General features: G+C 34.4%; 1 protein-coding gene across 1 annotated transcript in view; it reads right to left on the reverse strand.

The window, feature by feature from the left end:
* The window catches only part of LOC123536061 (xanthine dehydrogenase-like), an 85,725-nt gene that overhangs the window by 32,643 nt on the left and 32,887 nt on the right, over positions 1–20,195 (reverse strand). The window contains exons 18-24 of the mRNA XM_053529220.1: positions 14,340–14,397; positions 12,922–13,071; positions 11,155–11,234; positions 9,816–9,925; positions 7,581–7,685; positions 4,623–4,816; positions 3,995–4,075 (exon numbers count right to left, since the gene is read on the reverse strand). Coding sequence (XP_053385195.1) covers positions 3,995–4,075; positions 4,623–4,816; positions 7,581–7,685; positions 9,816–9,925; positions 11,155–11,234; positions 12,922–13,071; positions 14,340–14,397 — 778 coding nt within the window. The remainder of the gene's footprint in view (positions 1–3,994; positions 4,076–4,622; positions 4,817–7,580; positions 7,686–9,815; positions 9,926–11,154; positions 11,235–12,921; positions 13,072–14,339; positions 14,398–20,195) is intronic.

The following is a 20,195-nucleotide window of genomic DNA, read 5'->3' on the forward strand; positions in this document are numbered from 1 at the left end:
TGTATAATACCTTTAAAAGTACATGCAAGGTAGACACGTCGTATACAAATGAATAAAAAGCGAAACTGTGAAAATATTTAAAGAAAATCATTCGCATTTATATAATGTAGATAAATAATGAGATACATGACAACGTATACCTTATTGTGAAGGAAGATTCATTTCTGAGTAAATGGTATATATCTTACCCATCTAAACTCACAGAACCCACCATTTCCATGCGTTGTCCGGGGAGGACCCAAAAATACCACTCGCATGTATACACCAAAATAAAAATCTAAATCTAGCGACGCAGAATTTAGTTTTTGGAAAATTATTCGAGTAAGCCCTTGCCCACATTTTACCATTCTTTTACGTTGTATTTCAATGATTAGATATCTGTGGTGGACTCTCGAAGCCCCTCACCTTTAAAGAGAATTATTTTGCCGAAAATATTTATCTAAGACTCCTAAAACACGCACAGAATTCACCATTTATATTTATGTGGAATGTTGTAAAAAATATCTAGGTGGAGGACCCAGGTGTCATCCTCATATTCATACTTCGTTTTACAGAATTCAATATTTTCGTGCTTTAAAAATCTCTATGGGCTATCCCTCCGGTCACACTAGCACAATAAAACAACAAAACAATACAAGGTTATTGTATAGGAAGCGTCGTATGATGCCCCTTTCACACGCTCAGGAATCTACATTTTGTTTTCTTTATACGAACACTATATCTCGGGAACTCCGAACCCCCTTCCCTACCATTTTTATAGGAGAGATTCCCTCCTTTTATCTCTCTGTAATGTAAAAATAAGTACCGCCCCTGATGTAGAAAAAACTACCAAAATAAGTCCCATTCCATGATCCTTAACACATCATATGTACCCTTGCAACGCATTTTGTCGCTACCAAAACTCGGCCGAATTCTGATAGTGACTACCAAAATGCGTTGCTACCATTTTGAGGTGTAACAGGGCACATTTGTGCCAAGTAATATTAAAATCCCTTCACGGATGGCAGAGTTATGGACGGGACAGGAAAAATGCCATGTTGCCCCTTGACCTCTAAGTGTGACCTTTATCTTTTGAGATAGGGGTCCGAGTTTTGCGCGTGACACGTCGTCTCATCATTGGAAACATTTGTGCCAAGTAACATCGAAATTGCGGACGGAATGACGGAAAAGCGCAATCCTATAGTCCCTGAAACTGGTATTCAACCAGTAGGGGACTAATAAAAACATTTAATATCATAAACATTGCTGATAACTGGCAAATGATAAGAGGGGTGACCAAGAATTACGCCGATTATTTGAAAAATATTCTGTTTGTCTATTTACCACAGTGTATAGACTCTCTGTACGCCCGACCGGATGTCGCCAAAAACTAGGCGTTCAGAAATCAAAACACAAATTTTTGCTGTCGCGGATGGCTTGGATTTTCGTTGTTTATTTCATTAATATCGCATAAAGTAAGTGTATTTTTTATCTACATATTGTTTAAGAGCTACTGTTTACGTAGATACCAAACACTCCTATTAAAACTCTTAATATACTTCATTTCAAGTCAAATCACGTGTGGGTATTTGTTCGATTTTGTAATAAAACTATCAATACTTTGAAATACATGTATATTGAGCTTTTGCAAAGAATTGAAACCTTTGCTACTTCGTAGATAAATATCTTACGCATCAATAAATACTAGCATGGCTCTATGGTAACGAATGCGTTTTCAGGAAAATGTGTTTTTCTGAGACATATATGCCGATTACACTGTCCCACTAGTCGATACATTACTGGCCCACTAATCGCTATTTCTAAAATCCGGACTGAACGCTTAGTCGAAAAACTGAACGCCTATTCAAAACTTCTTTTCATTCATATATTTCCATAATTTGACTTTGTTTTATGACAACTGACAGTTAAAAAGTAATAGTTATAATTTCTTTCGTTTTCGTAACAGTCACTGACCAGTTTATATGTTATTACTGCAGTTTCGAATCCACTTTTCGTAAAGGTTAGTGTTTATTAGTAAGTAATTATCAAATTAATTAGTCTAGCACGGCTCAGCCGCAGTAAATGCGTACTAATAAACTCTAACCTGCATTGTGTTTGAAATTATTTTTTTGTAATAATGATTAGATTCTTTACACTAACGCATCATTCATATAATCGTTAAGTGGCCCAACTCAGTGCTTGATCCATTTCCGGCATCTCAGAGACTTGTTCGGACTTTATGACGTGGACTTTATCATAATTCACAGAAGAAACAGCTGCCGTCGGCGCGGCTATTTGTAATTTCTGTTTATTTTAATATCCGGCTCCAAATAACCGCTGATATCAGTCAAAATCAAGCAGATCGAAGCTAGTATCCAATTCTTTTTCGTTTGCATTAAAAATTATTTCAGTAATCGCTACAGAACAAGCGGAAAATGACCTGGCTCCTATATAGAGCGGATATAATTTGACCAACATGTTATGGGACTTGCTGCTATCAACTAGTTTTATAACCCCAAAGGCACTTGTGAAATTTCAATTCAATAACTGTATTAGTTTTGGAGATAGTAACTTGCATGTAAAATTTTAACCAGAATTTTCTAAGTCCTAAAGGGGGCATAATTTGCCCAAAATACACGCCAGAATTATGGGACTTGACCCAGTCAGGTTGGTAATTGATATAGAAAAAGAAAAAAATAAGTTTCAAAGCTATATGCCTTGAAATGACAGCTGTATGTACTTGCATGCAAAAAACTTAACCAAGGTGTGACGCCGACGCCAGGGTGAGTAGAATAGCTGACTATTCTTCGAATAGTCGAGCTGAAAAGGCTTTGTTTGCACAATGTTTATGTGAAGTTACAGTAAGGTATAAGCAAAAGTTAAAAAAAGATGTGACAAAAAAAAAAAGGCTGCCAAAAAAACTTAACTTTAACCAAAGCCGGGGCTAGTAGAAAAGCACCGCTATTCCCCGAATAATCGAGCTAAAATACAAAGAAAAAAGCAAAAACAGTGTCCTGTCAAGCTGAGCGGAATAAATACATATTTTTCTCGTATGTTAACGGAAACTCGTATACAGATTCTATTTCCTGTCCAAGACAAGGACATCGTTGGTGAAACAGACTAGTAAATACTGTTTCACTGTCACAAGTAAAATACAATACAAAACTTATATTTATAAATTCAGTAAGTACAGTGTATAGAGCATACAAGCCCAAACACTTCGTCATTTCGTTATTGAATAGGCGTACAGTGTTTTGGCGAATAGTGGAACAGTTTTTCTATAAAGATTTGCGACTAGGCGTTCAGTGTATAATTCATATGCATGTTGAATTTAACAATATTTAAACTATTCAGGATTGTAAATTCATATTTGTAGGTATAAACTCGTTTGCATGAATTTATAATTTAACATTCAGAAGCGGTTCTGACACGTATTTCACTCGCAGTTCCTAAATAATGGGCATTTTAGCCTGAATACATCGTCTTTTGCTTCGACCTTCTAGGTTTTGAATGAAAATACGTTTTATTTTCATGTGTTAATGTCTGTTAAACGGCAGTTTGTTGTAGAGACATTTATCATACATTGAAAAATATATACAACAAGAATATTTATTTCAAATAGCCACAGAAAAACATAAAAATACTCACTACCGACAGCTTCCAAAAATTTGAAAAACGAAAGTGAACGCCTAGTTATTGGCGACTTCCGTTTGGGCGTACAGAGAGTCTATACACTGTGTTTACATTGACAATCGTAAATAAAATACTTTCACATACTATAAATCAGTGGATGGCAAACAAAAATATCTTTGTCATCAAACTATTTTTTTCTGCTTGGTGACAAATAGACCCAGAAACGGAGCAAGTCAAAGTAAGTATTTTTATTAAATTCAAATGCATACTTTCAAGTATCTGTGCAAGTTGACTGAACGATTTATGTCAATGAACAATACAGAGTATATATAATTCGGGCTCACCCTCGCCTTTATATTGTTATAAAATAAAAATAACTAACCTGGAGCCCTGCAAGATGTATTCATTGGCGTATTCGTCCGCATTGCTTCTACACTGAGTTTCCAGTTTGCGCAGTAATAAGCTAAAGTATTAAGGAGGTTAGTTATCTATTATAAATTTATTTACTTGCTAAATGCATCAGAACATGAAATTTAACGAGTGTTTCAAATAATTTAGGGCATTTAATTATGACTGGACTCAGTAAATGGTCCTTCCAACAAAAACGGTAAACTCATATGAAAAAAAAATGTTTTAACAATAATCAATATGGCCACTCACTTGAAGAATAAATATTAATAACATTAATAACCCAATGAAATCTAAATCATCACAAAGTAACTTTTATATTATGTAAAAAAAACAAAGAAGAATATCCAACAGGGAAAGCCACGTTCAAAACACGCAGCCTCCCCAAAGACACACACGAACAACCCTCGCACACAACACAGAAAATGAAACACCAAAGGACAAAACAAACAAATATAGGAACACAGTGGGGCACCGCCTTGGAACGGTCAGTGGCAAAACCTCCACTGGGGAGTTAAGTCTCTTACAATACGCTTTCTTGTTTCTCAGCTAATCAACGACCAAGTTGTAACGTTAACACAAAAAATAAAATCTTTAATTACCATTGTCAATGTAAGCAATGAAAAATGATGCCGAGTCCTCATTTGGGAGGTAACCTTGACCTTCGTATATCTTCACATCTATTCCAAGTAGTTTTCCGTTGTCATCAAATCCTACGCGGTAAACAAACTTGTGGGGGAACCGGCGACCCATCATTCTCAAATTTGTCTGAATAGTCTGTCGAGCTCTGACTGGTCTACAATTAAAGACCAGTTAGAAATGCTGAGAATTACGACTAAACAGAACAAATGTCTAGCGTATAGGATCGCAATCAATATTTGTGTTTCTGGGACATATTCAAGCGAGAGAACTTTCTGCGTGTCCAACGATTTCTGTTAGGTTTCACAGCGTTGACAACTTTTTCTGTGTTTTCGTAAGCCAACGGCATATTTAATAAATATATTTAAGCAAAATTCTAAACATGTACCGAGTTTATCCGTAAGTTGGAAGCATGGTACTATCGTTGAGCTAAGAACCTATAATAATATTAATCAATACCAAATATCCTTCATTTAATTTATCTATGTTTGAAATGATAAATGATATCACTGATTTTAATGTAAGATACCATCAGATATATCTGAGATATCATAAAATGATTTAAAGATATCAAAAAATGTTTAAGCATCATAAAATGATTGAAGGATTTCATAAAATAGACTAAAAGTCTCTTATACGAATAATTTTACATAATTTTTCAACTTAATGATTTATAAATTCATCTACAATTGAATGAAATATATGAAATGAACTCTGTAGAAGTACGTAATAGACAAAATGCAATCAAGGTATCACAGTACAAACCAGTACCCTCCTCTCCCCTCTCCCCCGCACCCCCCTAACCCCCCCCCCCCCCTTTCCCCCAGTCACAATAACGTTAGTGAATATGATAAACAATATATCTGTTATCAAATGATGATACCCTACATTTTATTTTTTAAGAATTAAAACTCATTTACAGTCGTCCGTCAAACTTTTAAGTTGCTCATAGTTATAGCATGGCATGTAATGAAAAACGGGTTATACAATAACACAAATATTTTACATAGGCGGAAGTCTATGAAATTCAACCAGCATCAGTTATTCAAAAGAATTTAAACCAACATAACCTAATCAGGAACAATTGGAATAACGCAAGAATATGTAATTACACGTGCTTGCTGGAAAGTTCAATAAGAAGAGTCTGTAAAGCATGTATGTCAGACAGTAAATCGACGCAGCTATAAACTGAAAATAAGTGTTTTGAGAGCTTTGTTTTAAAAATCAATGTTATGAATTTTGACACCCTAACTTGGTAAAAACACTAAACGTTAAACGTAGCCACGACAGTATAAAGTAGAAATCTTAAATATTTTTTATATTCACAACAAACATCAATGGTAACATACCGGAAGTAGACAAATATAACATGTGATGTGAAACATTGGCTTGCTGGTGAAATAAATGTGATAATTTTTAAGGTTAGAATCTTACATCCGACGAAAAAAGTCTCTTTTAAAAAATATTTTTGCATTACGTACTTTGTATCTTTTTTCTAATACACTTTATTGTGTACCTAGTTTCGTATAAAACTGGCACAGTCTGTTTAGTAAATTAATCTGTGCTGAAATTAAGACCGGGCAACGCTGTTTGAAATATTAAAGTATAATATAAGACATAAATTTCATAAAATAAACCAGCTATGCTTACACAGGAGAGCTTAAAATATTACATAATATATCGTATATAGGCAAAGAGTATTTAAACATAATTAAGTACATGTACGATTCCTTTCTGCTAAAAGTAACACATTTCAGTTGATCAATAAATTGTTACTAAATTAACTAACATGGTCTGGTGTAGCAGTTGAAAAAAAAAAGAGTTTAAATACAGATCGAAGCATAACTAATTGTGTTTCTATAAAAAAGAGGTGTCCCCACCTCCATCCTTTTCCTGTAACTGTACATGGTCAAGTTAAGGATCATAATTCTGGTCTGGCTGAGTGAAATCCCAAACAGAACACAAGGTGCACAACACAAGCTATGTAACAATCCTCTAATGTTTAATGACTTTAGACCAAGTACGTTTTGCGAATCTTGTGACGCAAACTTTTATGCCCCGAATTATTTACTTAGTCTTGTACCATAACTCTGGTCTTGCAGTGAGACATCTAAAACAAGATTCAAAACTTCACATACTGAATAATATTCCTACATGGTTTCATGAATCTAGGTCGAATATTTTTCAAGATATATGCGACACAAACTTTTAAGCATTGAATGTGTATTTTCTACAAAGACAAGGACCATAACTCTGGTCTGGCTCATTGAAATCCCAAACAGAACACCAGATGCACAACTTCACATGCTATATAACATTTTTTAATGTTTCCCGAGTCTAAGTCAAATACTTTTTGATTTTAATACCATTTTATGAACATTTTTGACTAAGTCAATGCCCATTATTAAACTCTAGTCTTGCCAAGTCTCAAACAAAACATAGGTTCACAACTTCACATGTAGAATAATATTCCTGTAATGTTTCATAATTCTAGGTCAAATACGTTTTAAGATACATGCGCTACAAACTTTAATGCATAGTTTTGACTAAGAAAAGGGTCAAAACTCTATTGTGGCTGTATGACTAAAACACCAGATGCACAACTTCTCTTGCTGAATGACAATCCTGTGAGGTTTGATGACTCTGGGTCAAATACGTTTCAAGATATGCACGGCACAAATTGGGACTGACGGACAAGGGCACCTCTAAGTGGCCTCCGAAAAAGATTTGGGGGCACAAACATGAGGGCCCGTAAATCGAACCCACGACCAAAAAGGAGCATGTTACCTCTTAGCCGCTGAGGTATTAGCGTTAGTAGCGGAAAAGTTGTGTAAAATTACTCTTTTGTTTGTTTATATTTCAAAACGCCGTGATATTATACAATATCTACAGTGTAAAAAGATAGAATAAAGTTACTGTACCTGTTTGTTAACTTGGCGGCAAGCGCGCATGCTGCTGCAACGATGTTATTCCTAGTGATCTTCCCGCCGTACGCTCCACCAAGTCTCTTCACAGACACATCTATACTGCAATATCAAACACTATTGACAGATCAAAATTAACACTGGAAGAATATAATTCATACACACATAAATATCGAGGGACTGGCAACTTTGAACAATTATTATTTGCACAGAAGCACACGGGTACAACAATTAATCAAAGCCCTGAAAGGACTGATAGCCAGTGCTTATTGAGTGATATTTCAATCGATACACCCGAAGAATCAACATTTCATTGTGCATAGACCGGTCATGATTTGAACAATGTTGATAGAGGTCCACTAGACAGTGCTATATGCCAAATAACTAAACTCTGTGTATTGTGGTTCAAGACAAGAAGTTTTGGAAATGTTTCCTATACAACTCTACGTAAAACTAAGTTTGCCTCAGGGTGGGCCCAATGTCAACCCTAACCCTAAAACCCTAAACCCTAAACTCTAACCGTAAACAATATAACGGAGTGATTCCGAATATTTTGATTCATAATTGTTCTAGAATCCATTGCTGCTTGTTTTTGTTGTCTAAAACAGTAGTCCACAGTTGCTCACACACTTACACAATACCAAAATGTGGGACTACTTTTTTACAAGTCGTTCAGAATATTTGTGTGATGCGGTCACATAGAAATAGAAGGGAAGCTCAAACGACGCGAGGTTGAAACTTGGTAGTTGATGTAGAGCTATAGCCAGTTGCTAAAGCACTGGCTAAAAAGGGGACAGTTCTACAGAAACACTTTCAACGTTATAAAATTTAGTTAAAACTTGGTTGCGACGATGATATGTTTAGTAATGTTAAAATGCAAAGAGTATGTCTCCATCTCAATAACAATGTTTAAAATATTTTAAAACCAATGGCAAGATATATCAAACTTTGAATAAAGAGGGCCTTGGCGGCCCTGCGTCGCTCGCCCACCTGACCTTGACCTTAATACCATAGATTAAGTTTGATAAAGAACTACCTTACTTTAACTAACCGGAGAGAGCTCCAAACAAGAAAACTGCAAAAAATGTTAGAGTAATTCCATCCTGTTGTTCAAGAAACCAAAACAGCATTATTTCTATGACTAAGGACAGCGCACGATTTCACCTTGTGAGTTTGATGAGCAAAACTGGTCTGACCGGGTTTCATGTGAAAAAAAGATAAAAAAAAGTGTGGCCTCAATGGATTTGACCTACTGACCTAGCTTATATTTCCTGACGACCTGCTTCACTCGATGCTCAAGTGAGTTAAAATGCTCAATTCATGCTATTTTTTTTGCATCAGATTTTCATTATATTTTACTGAAATACTAATACAGTGACTGTAGATTTAACATAATTGCTAGACAATCGTTTATAGATGAACACAAAATGTACACATACATGTGATATATACATACATACTATATCTACACGACCGCCTCGGTAGCCTAGTGGTACAGCGTCCGCTTCGAGTGCGGGAGGCCGTGGGTTCGATCCCCGGCCGCGTCATACCAAAGCCGTAAAAAATGGTACTAGTAGCTTCCTCGCTTGGCGCTCAGCATTAAGACGATAGTGCTAGGACTGGTCAGCCCGGTGTCAGTATAATGTGACTGAGTGGGGTATCAAGCCACGTGTCTACGGCGTGATATTTCAGTGAGGCAGCACTATAAAGTTGGGCATTGTGCTCACTGCTACAAGTAGACAACGTCGTTTATATGACTGAAAAATTGTTGACAAAGACGTTAAACCCGAACACACACACTCTATATCTACACACGATTCTTGAACATACAATATTTAAACACATATAAACAACAATGAGCAGATTTCTGCAAAGAATGTCAGACCTTTAAAGATGTGTCAAACTATTATTAGAAATTCTATCATATTGTTTCATATTCATATATTTGCGTTGTACGGCCAAAAGTCCCACGGGCAACGAAACGAGTAACACGAATATAACACGCAGTATCCTTACACGAATATTGCCGTATTTACCTGCTGATAGACGGGGCTCGTCTTGGCATTGTTATAAGTAGCTGCGTCAATAAAACATTCCTGTTCTCGGGTTAAATGTGCGCGAGGACGAAATATTTAAATTTTACCGCATAGTAAACGGCAATTAAACAGCCATAACAATGATGGTGGGAAAATGGAAAAATTTCTTTGAAACAAGCCCTTGTTGTACACCTACTTGCTTTTCTGTATTCCAGTTACCGTACTGACTGCCTGTTGTATTCCATCTGGCCATTGTGTAGTTGTCACAATATCAAAGCCGTCCTCTGTAGGCATACAGACGCTGGCCTGTGTCAGAATGGTAAAACTATATTTTAGGATATATTTGATTAGTGTGCACAAGTGTTCAAAAGTTTATTTTTTATAACCATGTTATAGGTTTGCGATAAAAGTTGTAAAGGGTAATGCATGAAACTAGTTTATGTTCCGATACAAAGTAAAAGTTCGCACGATAACAACACAATAAACGTTAGGGTGATTGGAATTTCGTATGTGTACGTAAACGTGTATGTGCAGTAAATCATTAAATATAATAATAATAACTCAGAAAGCGTTTACTAAAATTATTCAGAACATTTTTTTTCATAGCCCAGTTGCAAACCGTTTATGCACAACAATCGAGCAACGACGTACGAAGCGGTAGTTTTCTCTCTATCCGAATAAATGTCACAAATTTTTCGTCTTTCCCCTGAAACACACCAGTTAAAAATAGCATTACGAGCGGTCAGAACAGGCTACATGCAAACTTACAGGGATGTATTTGGATAGAGAAAAAACTATCGTTTCGTACGCCGTTGTTCGCTTGTTGTAAACTGTAAACGGTTTTCAAATGGCCTTTGAAGTATTTTTTTCTGAATGATTATTCACTTGCCCAAAAGACGGCTAACCATTAGTAACAAAATATTTTTATTAACAAATGCGGACCTGGAAGTAATGTACATGTCAAAATGTTAATTTTCACTTTGCTGATGGCTCATTGCCACAGGGCAAAAAAAATTCAAAATGACTTTTTGGCATTTTTTTCTCCGAAAACATTATCATTGTAATATAATTAAGTGTATAATTATGTCTCATGGACCAATACTGTATCCTATGTACGCCACTTAATCCGGTGGGTAAATGTTGTCAGTTTGCTTCAACGTGTAATGCTGTACCATAGCTTGCAATGGCCTGAACATTGACACCCTAGACGTTTGTACTTATGGGTACGCTCACACGTACAAGTATGAAATCACAACCATTCTATATTACTACATTTATTTTGTAAGTTTAACATAAGTTTGTCAGTTTGTTGACTTGTCGCATTTGTTGTTGCTAGGCGATGCCGCCACGCCGATGTAGGTTTGAATCCGGACTTCAGCTTTAATGAAAATATCATTTATGCAGTTTTACAATTTTTCCTTATGGTCGGTTTGCATGTTGGTACAATTTTATCGTGGAAAAAAATAGCAATGTGAAATAAAGCAAGCAAGAGATAAGTCAACTTTAACTCGATGAATAATATTTGTATTGCATACGTGTGTTTCCATGTGGAAGTGCATCTGTTCTTGGGTGGCGAACGTACCATTTAGCTGATGTGGGGCACTGGCGATGGCCTCTGATATAAACATAGAAGAACACTAAATACATGTGTATAATATGGATTTAAATAAATAATTTTTAACATATTCATTGCCTTCTGTCACCTTTTCGTTTTTCAGGGACGTGTGAACAAAGATAGGTAATATTAAATAGTCATCTGGAAGAGGTAGGTTAAAATGTCAAAATGTTAGTTTTCACCTTGCTGATGGCTCATTGCCACAGGGCCAAAAAAAAATTCAAAATGACTTTTTGGCATTTTTTTTTCCGAACACATTATCATTAAATATAATTAAGCTGTCAGGTATAGACAATATTACACCAGCAAGAGTGTTCATGTCACCTGTCAGATGTAGGTAATATGACATCAGTAAGAAAGTTGGTTCATGTCATCTGTCCAGATACATGCAATATGACACCAGCAAGAAGGTTCCTAACAGCTGCCAGATATAGGTAATATGACACCAGCAAGAAGGTTAATGTCAGCTGTCAGATATAGATAATATGACGCCAGCAAGAAGGTTAATGTCAGCTCTCAGATATAGGCAATATGACACCAGCAAGAAGGCTCATATGTAATATGACACCAGCAAGAAGGCTAATATCAACTGCCTGATATAGGTAATATGACACCAGCAAGAAGGTTAATATCAGCTGTCAGATATAGCTATATGACAACAGCAAGAAGGCCCATATCAGCTGCCAGACAAAGATAATATGACACCAGCAAGAAGGTAAATGTCAGCTGTCAGATATAGGCAATATGACACCAGCAAGAAGGCTCATATCAGCTGCCAGATATAGATAATATGACCCCCGCAAGAAGGTTAATATCAGCTGTCAGGTATAGGTAATATTACACGAGCGATATGGTAAATGTCAGCTGTCAGATATAAGCAATATTACACCAGTGAAATGGTTAATGTCACATACCAGTGAGAGGTATATGAAATATTTCTCCATTGTTACACTCATTCTTGCATTCAAAACAAAACATTTTTCCCATAAAATCACTTAATTTGAAATTACATTACATTCTTAATTAATTATGTTATGTCACACAAAGATTTTAGTTTGAATTTAATGTCTCATTAAAAACGGCAAGTCATATTACAAATGTAATCAAGAAAGTAATTTAGATAATGTCGCTAAACTATGTAGATGCCATTTTGAAGTTGCAAAAAATGCCAAAATGGGGAGAGTAACGTCAAGATGAAACATTGTCATTCAGTTGATGTCACCATAGAAAAGTGGTTTGTGAATTTTTATTTCGTTATGCTGTTACTAAGATACTCATGACAGTGGCAAGAAGGTTTCTGCTGAAAAAATGGATACAAAAGGGGTTAATGTCTTTTAAATAAAGAGCCAGAGGTTAGATCTAGTATTCCTTGGATAGCGTTGTGAAATGTCTTATTTGTGATGAATCGTTCAGCGGCGTATTATTTAATCATTCGGGCTGCACCCTTCATGACTTTGCATCTGAACTCCAAAAAATGATTTTATTCAACAAGAGATATATTATATAGACATAGATATATTATTTCTTAAATAGAACATAATCTAACACGTATGCTAAGCTCAGTATCGAGAACGCTGAAGTACTGATCGCAGGGTCATAAGTTCGATCCCCGGACGAGGCGCATGTTCTCCGCGAGAATTTGACAAGAGACATTGTGTCAACCGTTACATAACAAAAAGACACATACGATCTGGTGTTCCAATTGTGAAGTCCGGTGAAGGTTTCTTGAAGTAGGTGTTTGCTGCAATAGCATCATCTATAGTAATGACAGGCGTCTGTATACTGTTGTAAGTTACTTTAACAGCTCTAGCACCTTGGTCTGCCGCATCTTGACTCTCTGAAACAATACATTACAGGTACTCTACCAAACTACATGTACACTTGTAACTATTATAAGAATACTCTCAAATCGCAAAAGAACCCAGACATTACCATGAAACTCATCCGTACACGTATAATTCCTGAAGATAGAATTATAGCACATTCGCTTTATACTTTCTCTGTGTAACATATAATTCACTCCATAGAATTTCACTCACATATTTCACTCCATAGAATTTTTAATAGTTTAATAGAATTCTCTTAAGTACTTTTGGAGTTAATGTCTGGGTATTCAAAAATACAAAAAGAGAACAAACAAGAGCTGTCAGAGGATAGCAACGCTCGACTATTCAACAGCTTTGTCAACTGAATTAATTTAAAAGTAAAAAAGGGACATAATTTTGTAAAATCGCAAAACAGCGTTATTGAACCTGAACAATGCATATCATTCTATGACAATGGACAATTGTGTGAAAATTCAATCCATTCCCATCACTGGGTACTGAGCTAGCAGCTTACATACAAAAACTTAACCAAAAACAGCTAAGTTGAAAATAGGGCATAATGTTATAAAAATGCAAAGTAGACCTATAAAACCTGTGCATTGCATGTCAGATTATTACAACGAACAAGTGTTTGGAGTTTCAATCAATTCCCATCAGTGAGTACTGAGATACAAGCTCATATATAAAACCTTTACAAAAAATTTAAAGTCTAAAAAGGGGTATAATTTTGTAAAAAAAGCAAAATTAGCAAAAGCTAAGTTATGCTCTGGACACAAAATATGACGGGCAGATCTGACCTGGCTGCGTCCTTGACCTTTGACTACTGACTTGGTTAATGCCCTCTGCAAATTGTCTCAAATCCACCTACCTATATGCTTAGATTGAAATCAATAAATTAAATGGTTATTAAGCTATTCTCTGGACACGAAACATGAAGGTTCTGCACATCGCCATATTGCTGCCTTCTATTATGGCAAGTTTAAAGTTAATACCTTGAATAATTATTCAGTTATGCTCCGGACATGAAGGATAAATTTACCCCTTGAGTTCCATTTATGACCTTGACCTTTGACACACCTACTTAGTGCATGAGCTCTGCACATGTCTCATTCCCACCTACCTATACATGCCAAGTTTAAAGTCAATACCTTAAATTGCTATCAAATTCTGCTCCGGACATGGAATGTGACGTGTGACGGACAGAGAATGTACAGACGCACGTGTCATCACATAATAATTATGTCCGTCTTTTTTTAAAACGTGTGTATTATAAACGTACCTGCAATCACCAGTGCTAAAGACTGTCCGTAATACATAACTTTCCCACTTGAGAACAACTGAAATGATAGAAAAAAAATACGTTGCATCATTTTGGTCAAAACTTTAACATATCATTAACGAACAGGAAGTAACATTTTAGATAGAACATTTAGATTTGGATAGAACATTTTAAAGGTTTATTAAATCCGACAGTTGCAAACGATAATGATAGAGGTAACATTGATATTTCGATAAATTAACCAAACAATGATGTTGAAAATTTATTCAAACATTTTGAAGACGAAGTTAAACTCGCATTAAAGCATCTCGACATAAATAATGTGGAGAACTATAGAGGCATTTCGTTACAAAAACGTTTTGAGTAAAATACTAGTATATTGTGGAATTCTAGTCTCGAGGTTATATTAATGTACAAATGTACCAAAAGATTTCAGAAAACCAAGCTGGGTTTAAAACAGGTTATACAACTGTTGTTAATGTCTTTATTTTATGTTATAGACCGGATTTTAAGAAATAAGAGACGGAAACTGTATGTTGCTTTTGTGGATTTTCATGTGTTTTGACACTATAAACAGGCAAATTTTATGGATTTATTTTAAAGGAAAATGGCGTAAAAGGTAATTTGTTTAAAAGTTTTCAGGGTATCGTAATGTCAAGGCATGTGTTAGATGTAATGGCTCAAGAAATGAATATATACAGAGTACTACTGGCTTAAAACAAGGTTGTTCAGACAGTCCTATCTTGTTCTGTTTCTTTCTATATGAATTAGAACGCTCTCTTCCAATGATAACGTAGGTGGTATACAATGGTACCAAGCTGCTATTCAGTTATTCCTTTTAATGTTCGCAGATGATGGCGAACACAGTGTATAGCCTTCAAAGACAACTGAATATTTTGTCAGGTTTTTTTATGATACATTTAAATTAAAAGTAAATTAAAACAAAACTAAAATTATAGTCTTTAAGACTTGCGATGAATGAAAAATTGACATATAAAGATGCTGAGATTGAAGTTGTAAATAAATTTTGTTATGTTGGCTTAACATTTACTAGTCAGTTATCTATGAATAGTATGGTTCAAGACCTGTGTGTTAAAGGGAAAAAGAGTACTAATCTCTATTCTAAACTCACTATACAATTGTGGTCAATTGTCAAAATCTGTATTTTTTAAAAAAAATTGATTGTAAAGTATGTCCTCGAATGTTGTACGGTTCCAAAATATGGGGCATCTATAAGTTTGACGAACTAGAACGTGCTCAGTATTACGCATGTAAAAGGTTTATGTGTGCTAAACGTTACCATTATTGGAGACTGTGGTAGATACCCATTATACATAACAACATACAAAAGGTCGATTAAATACTGGATTAAAATTCTGAAAATGCCCGATGACTTGGAAAGAAATGCTATAATATGATGTTAATCGATGATACAAATGGGCATGTAAACTGGGTAACTGCTGTTAAAAATTGCTTGATGAGTCATGATTTTGGTTATGTATGGTTAAGTAAAAATGTGCAGTATGAATCAGGGGTTTTTTTTTTAAAGATGTTTGAAAATAGGTTAAACAAGATTGTAATGTGAATTTAAATCTAAATGCTAAACTTGTGCAATATTAAGTATTTAAAAATGAGTTTGAGTTTGAGCTATACCTGCACGTACTTCACTTAAAACACCGAAAGACGCCATTTACGTCCTACCCCCTGAGTTACATCATGTTTGTTATGTCACAGCCCCCATTTTACAATTCCGAATTTATCCGTATATGCCGTGGAAAAACTCAATTATTCTAAGACTACTTCACATGTATAGCGTTACTTTCATGACATGCATGCATGGAGCATTTGCTCGCATTGGTTTAGACTACCTGAGTGTTTGAAAAGAAACAAGAACTGTGTCTAAAGGACACAGATGCCCCCACATACAGCGTCATCGGCGAAAATATGTCAATAGACTTATCATGTTAGACCATCAGTTTTTAGATATATCCAATTGTTAACTAGTACCAACAGAACCGAACTTATTAATTTGGCTTTATTTGTTAAAGAAGCATTGTGTGCACGTTCTAATGTTCTAAATGTTGAATTTAATTTGTTCATCTCCATCCAGTCTTTATAAAGGTTTATCAAATTACTTATTCATTTTCCATTTAGATTTATATAATGTCTTTAAACCGTTTATAATTGCACGTTGATACTATTTATGAAATTTATGTGTAATTTCACGTTGATATTATTTATGTAACGTATGTGTTATAGACAATGTACAATGTACAAGTCTCAGTAAAATACTTGTCTGTCCTTTAAATAGCAAAGTTTTTAGTACAGCCACCATCTTCACATGAAGGCAATTCAACTAAACGTTCGAAGTAAATATTGTATTCAGACAAGGTTACATGCATCTGAGCAATTTTGAATCTATTCCTTCAAAAAGTGTATGAGGAGTTGAACATACCAAATTTCTTCACTATGGCCTACCTATTTTTTGAAATTAAGAAAGGACCATAATTCTAGAAAAAAAAATAGCCACAGAAAAAATCCGTTATTTATGGTCATTTTCACATCAAGGTCTCATCTTTGAAACTTTCAACCATATCCTTTCATTAGTGTTAGAGGAGTTGGACACACAAGATTGTTTTCTATATTCTATGTAGCAAAACTATCAAAGGGTCAAAACTTCGGTAAAAATAGTAACAGCAAAAATACATTCCTTTATAGTCATCTGCACATCAAGATGAAAGTTTGAAGCAAATTAGACTAATATTGTGGTAGATGTTGAACACGCAAGCTTTTTCCCTATATTCTATACAGCAAATTATCAAAGGCCCATCCACAACTGTAGTAATTTTATAAATAGTGTACATTTTTAAATATTTTCATTTTTATGACCTTAATTATTATTATAATACAGCAGTAATTGTTTATCAACAAACGTTTTCATTAAATACGAAGTAACACAACTCTAAAAAAAAACACCAACACGAGAATCACGGGCTATCGAGTGTCCACTATTCGCCAAAAAAACTTATATGTGTTCGAAAACACTAGCAGAACGCGATAATGCTGGTACAAAACCGCTGAAATGTCATCATGTGTACAACTTCTAAAGTTGACAGGAAGCAAATAGTTGGTCCTTGCACGTAATATCGTGTGTATCTGTAATCCTGCGTCGAACAGCATTCGCCGATTTTTCATTTGCAGTAATATCAGAAAAATACGTAAGATTTGTTTACCTGTGTCAATGTTTTTAAACTAGATCCATCATAACAGGACACCTAAGCAGAAGCATTATACGTAACCGACTGGTTATGATTCTGGAGATTACCAGGCGTGTTAGTTGCAGGCAAAACTTTCACTACAATTTCTAAGCCCAAAGAGAGTCGTAAGTTATATTAAACTGAAGCAAGATTTTTTTTTGTGGGGTATAATTTATTCAGAAAAATTCAATTCAACTATTACATACAAGCTCTATGGCTTTTTCAGTACTATACCAACATTGGTGTCACTACTTACTATAAAGTTTAAACAAAATGAATCATTTTGACAAAAAAAAAACTGATTTAAAACAGATTAATAATATAACTATGATACATTGATAATAATTTAACAATTTTATATAAATATTACTATTCCATTCTACATTCTACTATTCTACATTCTGATTATAAAAAATTGTTATTCTACCCAATTTTTATACATATTCAGTCAATTATCTATCTGCTTTTAAATCTACATTTCAGTTCTAAGTCTATCTAATTCTGAATGTTACATATAATATAAACATTTACAATATGAATACCAACAATGTTTAAAATATCTTTCAAAAAAACATTTACTACGAGAGAACAACATGACAAACTTATCAACAAGATATATAATTATTCATATAAAAGGTTTCTTCTCCACACCAATAATTTTGTGCTTAAGAAGGAATTCAAATTAAATATCGAATAAAACATCAGTGTACTTCATTTAATAGCTTAGAAGTTCTACAAGAGTCCATCCCTTTTGTTTATCTATACTCTACATGTTTTATTAATTATTGCGGTAGCAAGTTTAAAGCTTGCTTTAAGTCCATGTAAAGATGGTATAACATCTCTTCTTTTACAGAAAAATATGTATTTTTTTAATTTCTAAACACAACACGTTATAATTACATACAGTTTTTCATGGATAACCCAAGATAAAGGATTTACAATTCGTAAAATATCATCATAAGTCTTGGCAAGTTTTTCAATTTCTGTGATCAAATGTTTTACATGACCACATTCCCAAAACAAATTAACTAGAGTTTCCTTTTCACGTTTACAAAATGTACAATATTCGGTTATAGTCTTGTTCATTTTGAATAACAAAACATTGGTACCTAATATTCTATGAGAAATTCTAGTTGTAACCATTGTAAATATGTATCATTACACGTCATATAAACCCAGCTATACTATATATTATGGTTAAAATATATATAATGTTTCCATTCAGCGTTATCAATATCAAAGCTATTACACCATTTTTCTTGAGACGTTGGATTGTCGGAGTTTTTTTTAATAAAAATTCTGTATATTTGTTTTATTCCTTTGTCTGTACTTAAAATAGGCTTCATAAAAAAAAGGTATAACTGGGAAAACATAGTTCAAATCCGACATTTTATCCATTAAACGAACAGATTTAAAAGTTTGTAAGATTGCTCTTTTTCATTCCTGCATATTTAAGAAAATTTATTTTCAAATCCGAAGTTCTCTCTAGTTCTTGTTGGTCAATAAAACTCCCATTTTTGTTCATAATATCTTTCACATACCTAATACTTTGATCATACCATAACTTCAGAAATATAGGTTTTCTATCAATGAGAATAAAGTGATTATAGAGTAATGGCATTTCAAGAAAATTGTCCACCTTAGCTATCTCAGATTTTTCAATCAGTTCAGAATATGCACGCAATACATCTTTTAAACTTTTCATGTATGCGTACACGTCAAGCATTTTTAATCCGCTTTCTGCATATTCCTTTACTGCAACTGAATTTTTAATTTTTGCCGGCCCTTGCCAAACAAAGTCCAAAAACAGTTTATTTATTCCTGTAAGATCTGTGTTTCGGGATTTGGTAGAGACATGAAAAGATGTGTCAGCAATGGTAAAATAAGAGATTTTACAACAGTTATCCGGCCAAGGTTTCTTTTGTTCCAGTACGAAATCACGTTCCTTATTTTATCAACTTTTTCTTTGTAATTTATATCGCACATGGTTTTATGGTCAATATGAAATTTCAAACCCAGCAGTTTAAATGATTTTGTACCCCAATTTAATTTCCATCTTGTTTTTATTGACCTTGTACTGTATTTCAAAGCACCGGTCCACACAACATGTGTTTTCTCAAAATTCACCTTTAGACCGGAATACATTGCAAACTCATTTAAAACATCTAAAGTAGAGTACAAAAAGTTTTCAGACCCATCTAGCAATAACGATGTATCGTCTGCAAACTGACTTATTTTATATTCTACTCCACCAATTACAATTCCTTATATTTTCTTACTGTTTTTAATTTTGAATGATAAAATCTCGGCACATAAAATAAAAATGTAAGGACTTATCGGGTCCCCATGACGACAGCCCCTTCTAATAATAAAAAAGTCAAATACCCGCTTAATTGAATACATGTTTTGATATCTGTTTAAAACAGTTTTATCCATTTCTTAAACATTGGACCAAAATTGAAAACGGTATTTCCCCCAAAAATGACGTTTTCAAGGACAGATAACTCTTTTTCGAATCCGGTGACCTATGATTTTTATTGCATTTTTTTGTTTCTTAGATGATTGTCCTTCAATATCCAAAGTTTAAAGAAATTCTGTT

The sequence above is a fragment of the Mercenaria mercenaria genome, chromosome 17 (genome assembly GCF_021730395.1).
Source record: "Mercenaria mercenaria strain notata chromosome 17, MADL_Memer_1, whole genome shotgun sequence".
Lineage (NCBI taxonomy): Eukaryota > Metazoa > Mollusca > Bivalvia > Venerida > Veneridae > Mercenaria > Mercenaria mercenaria.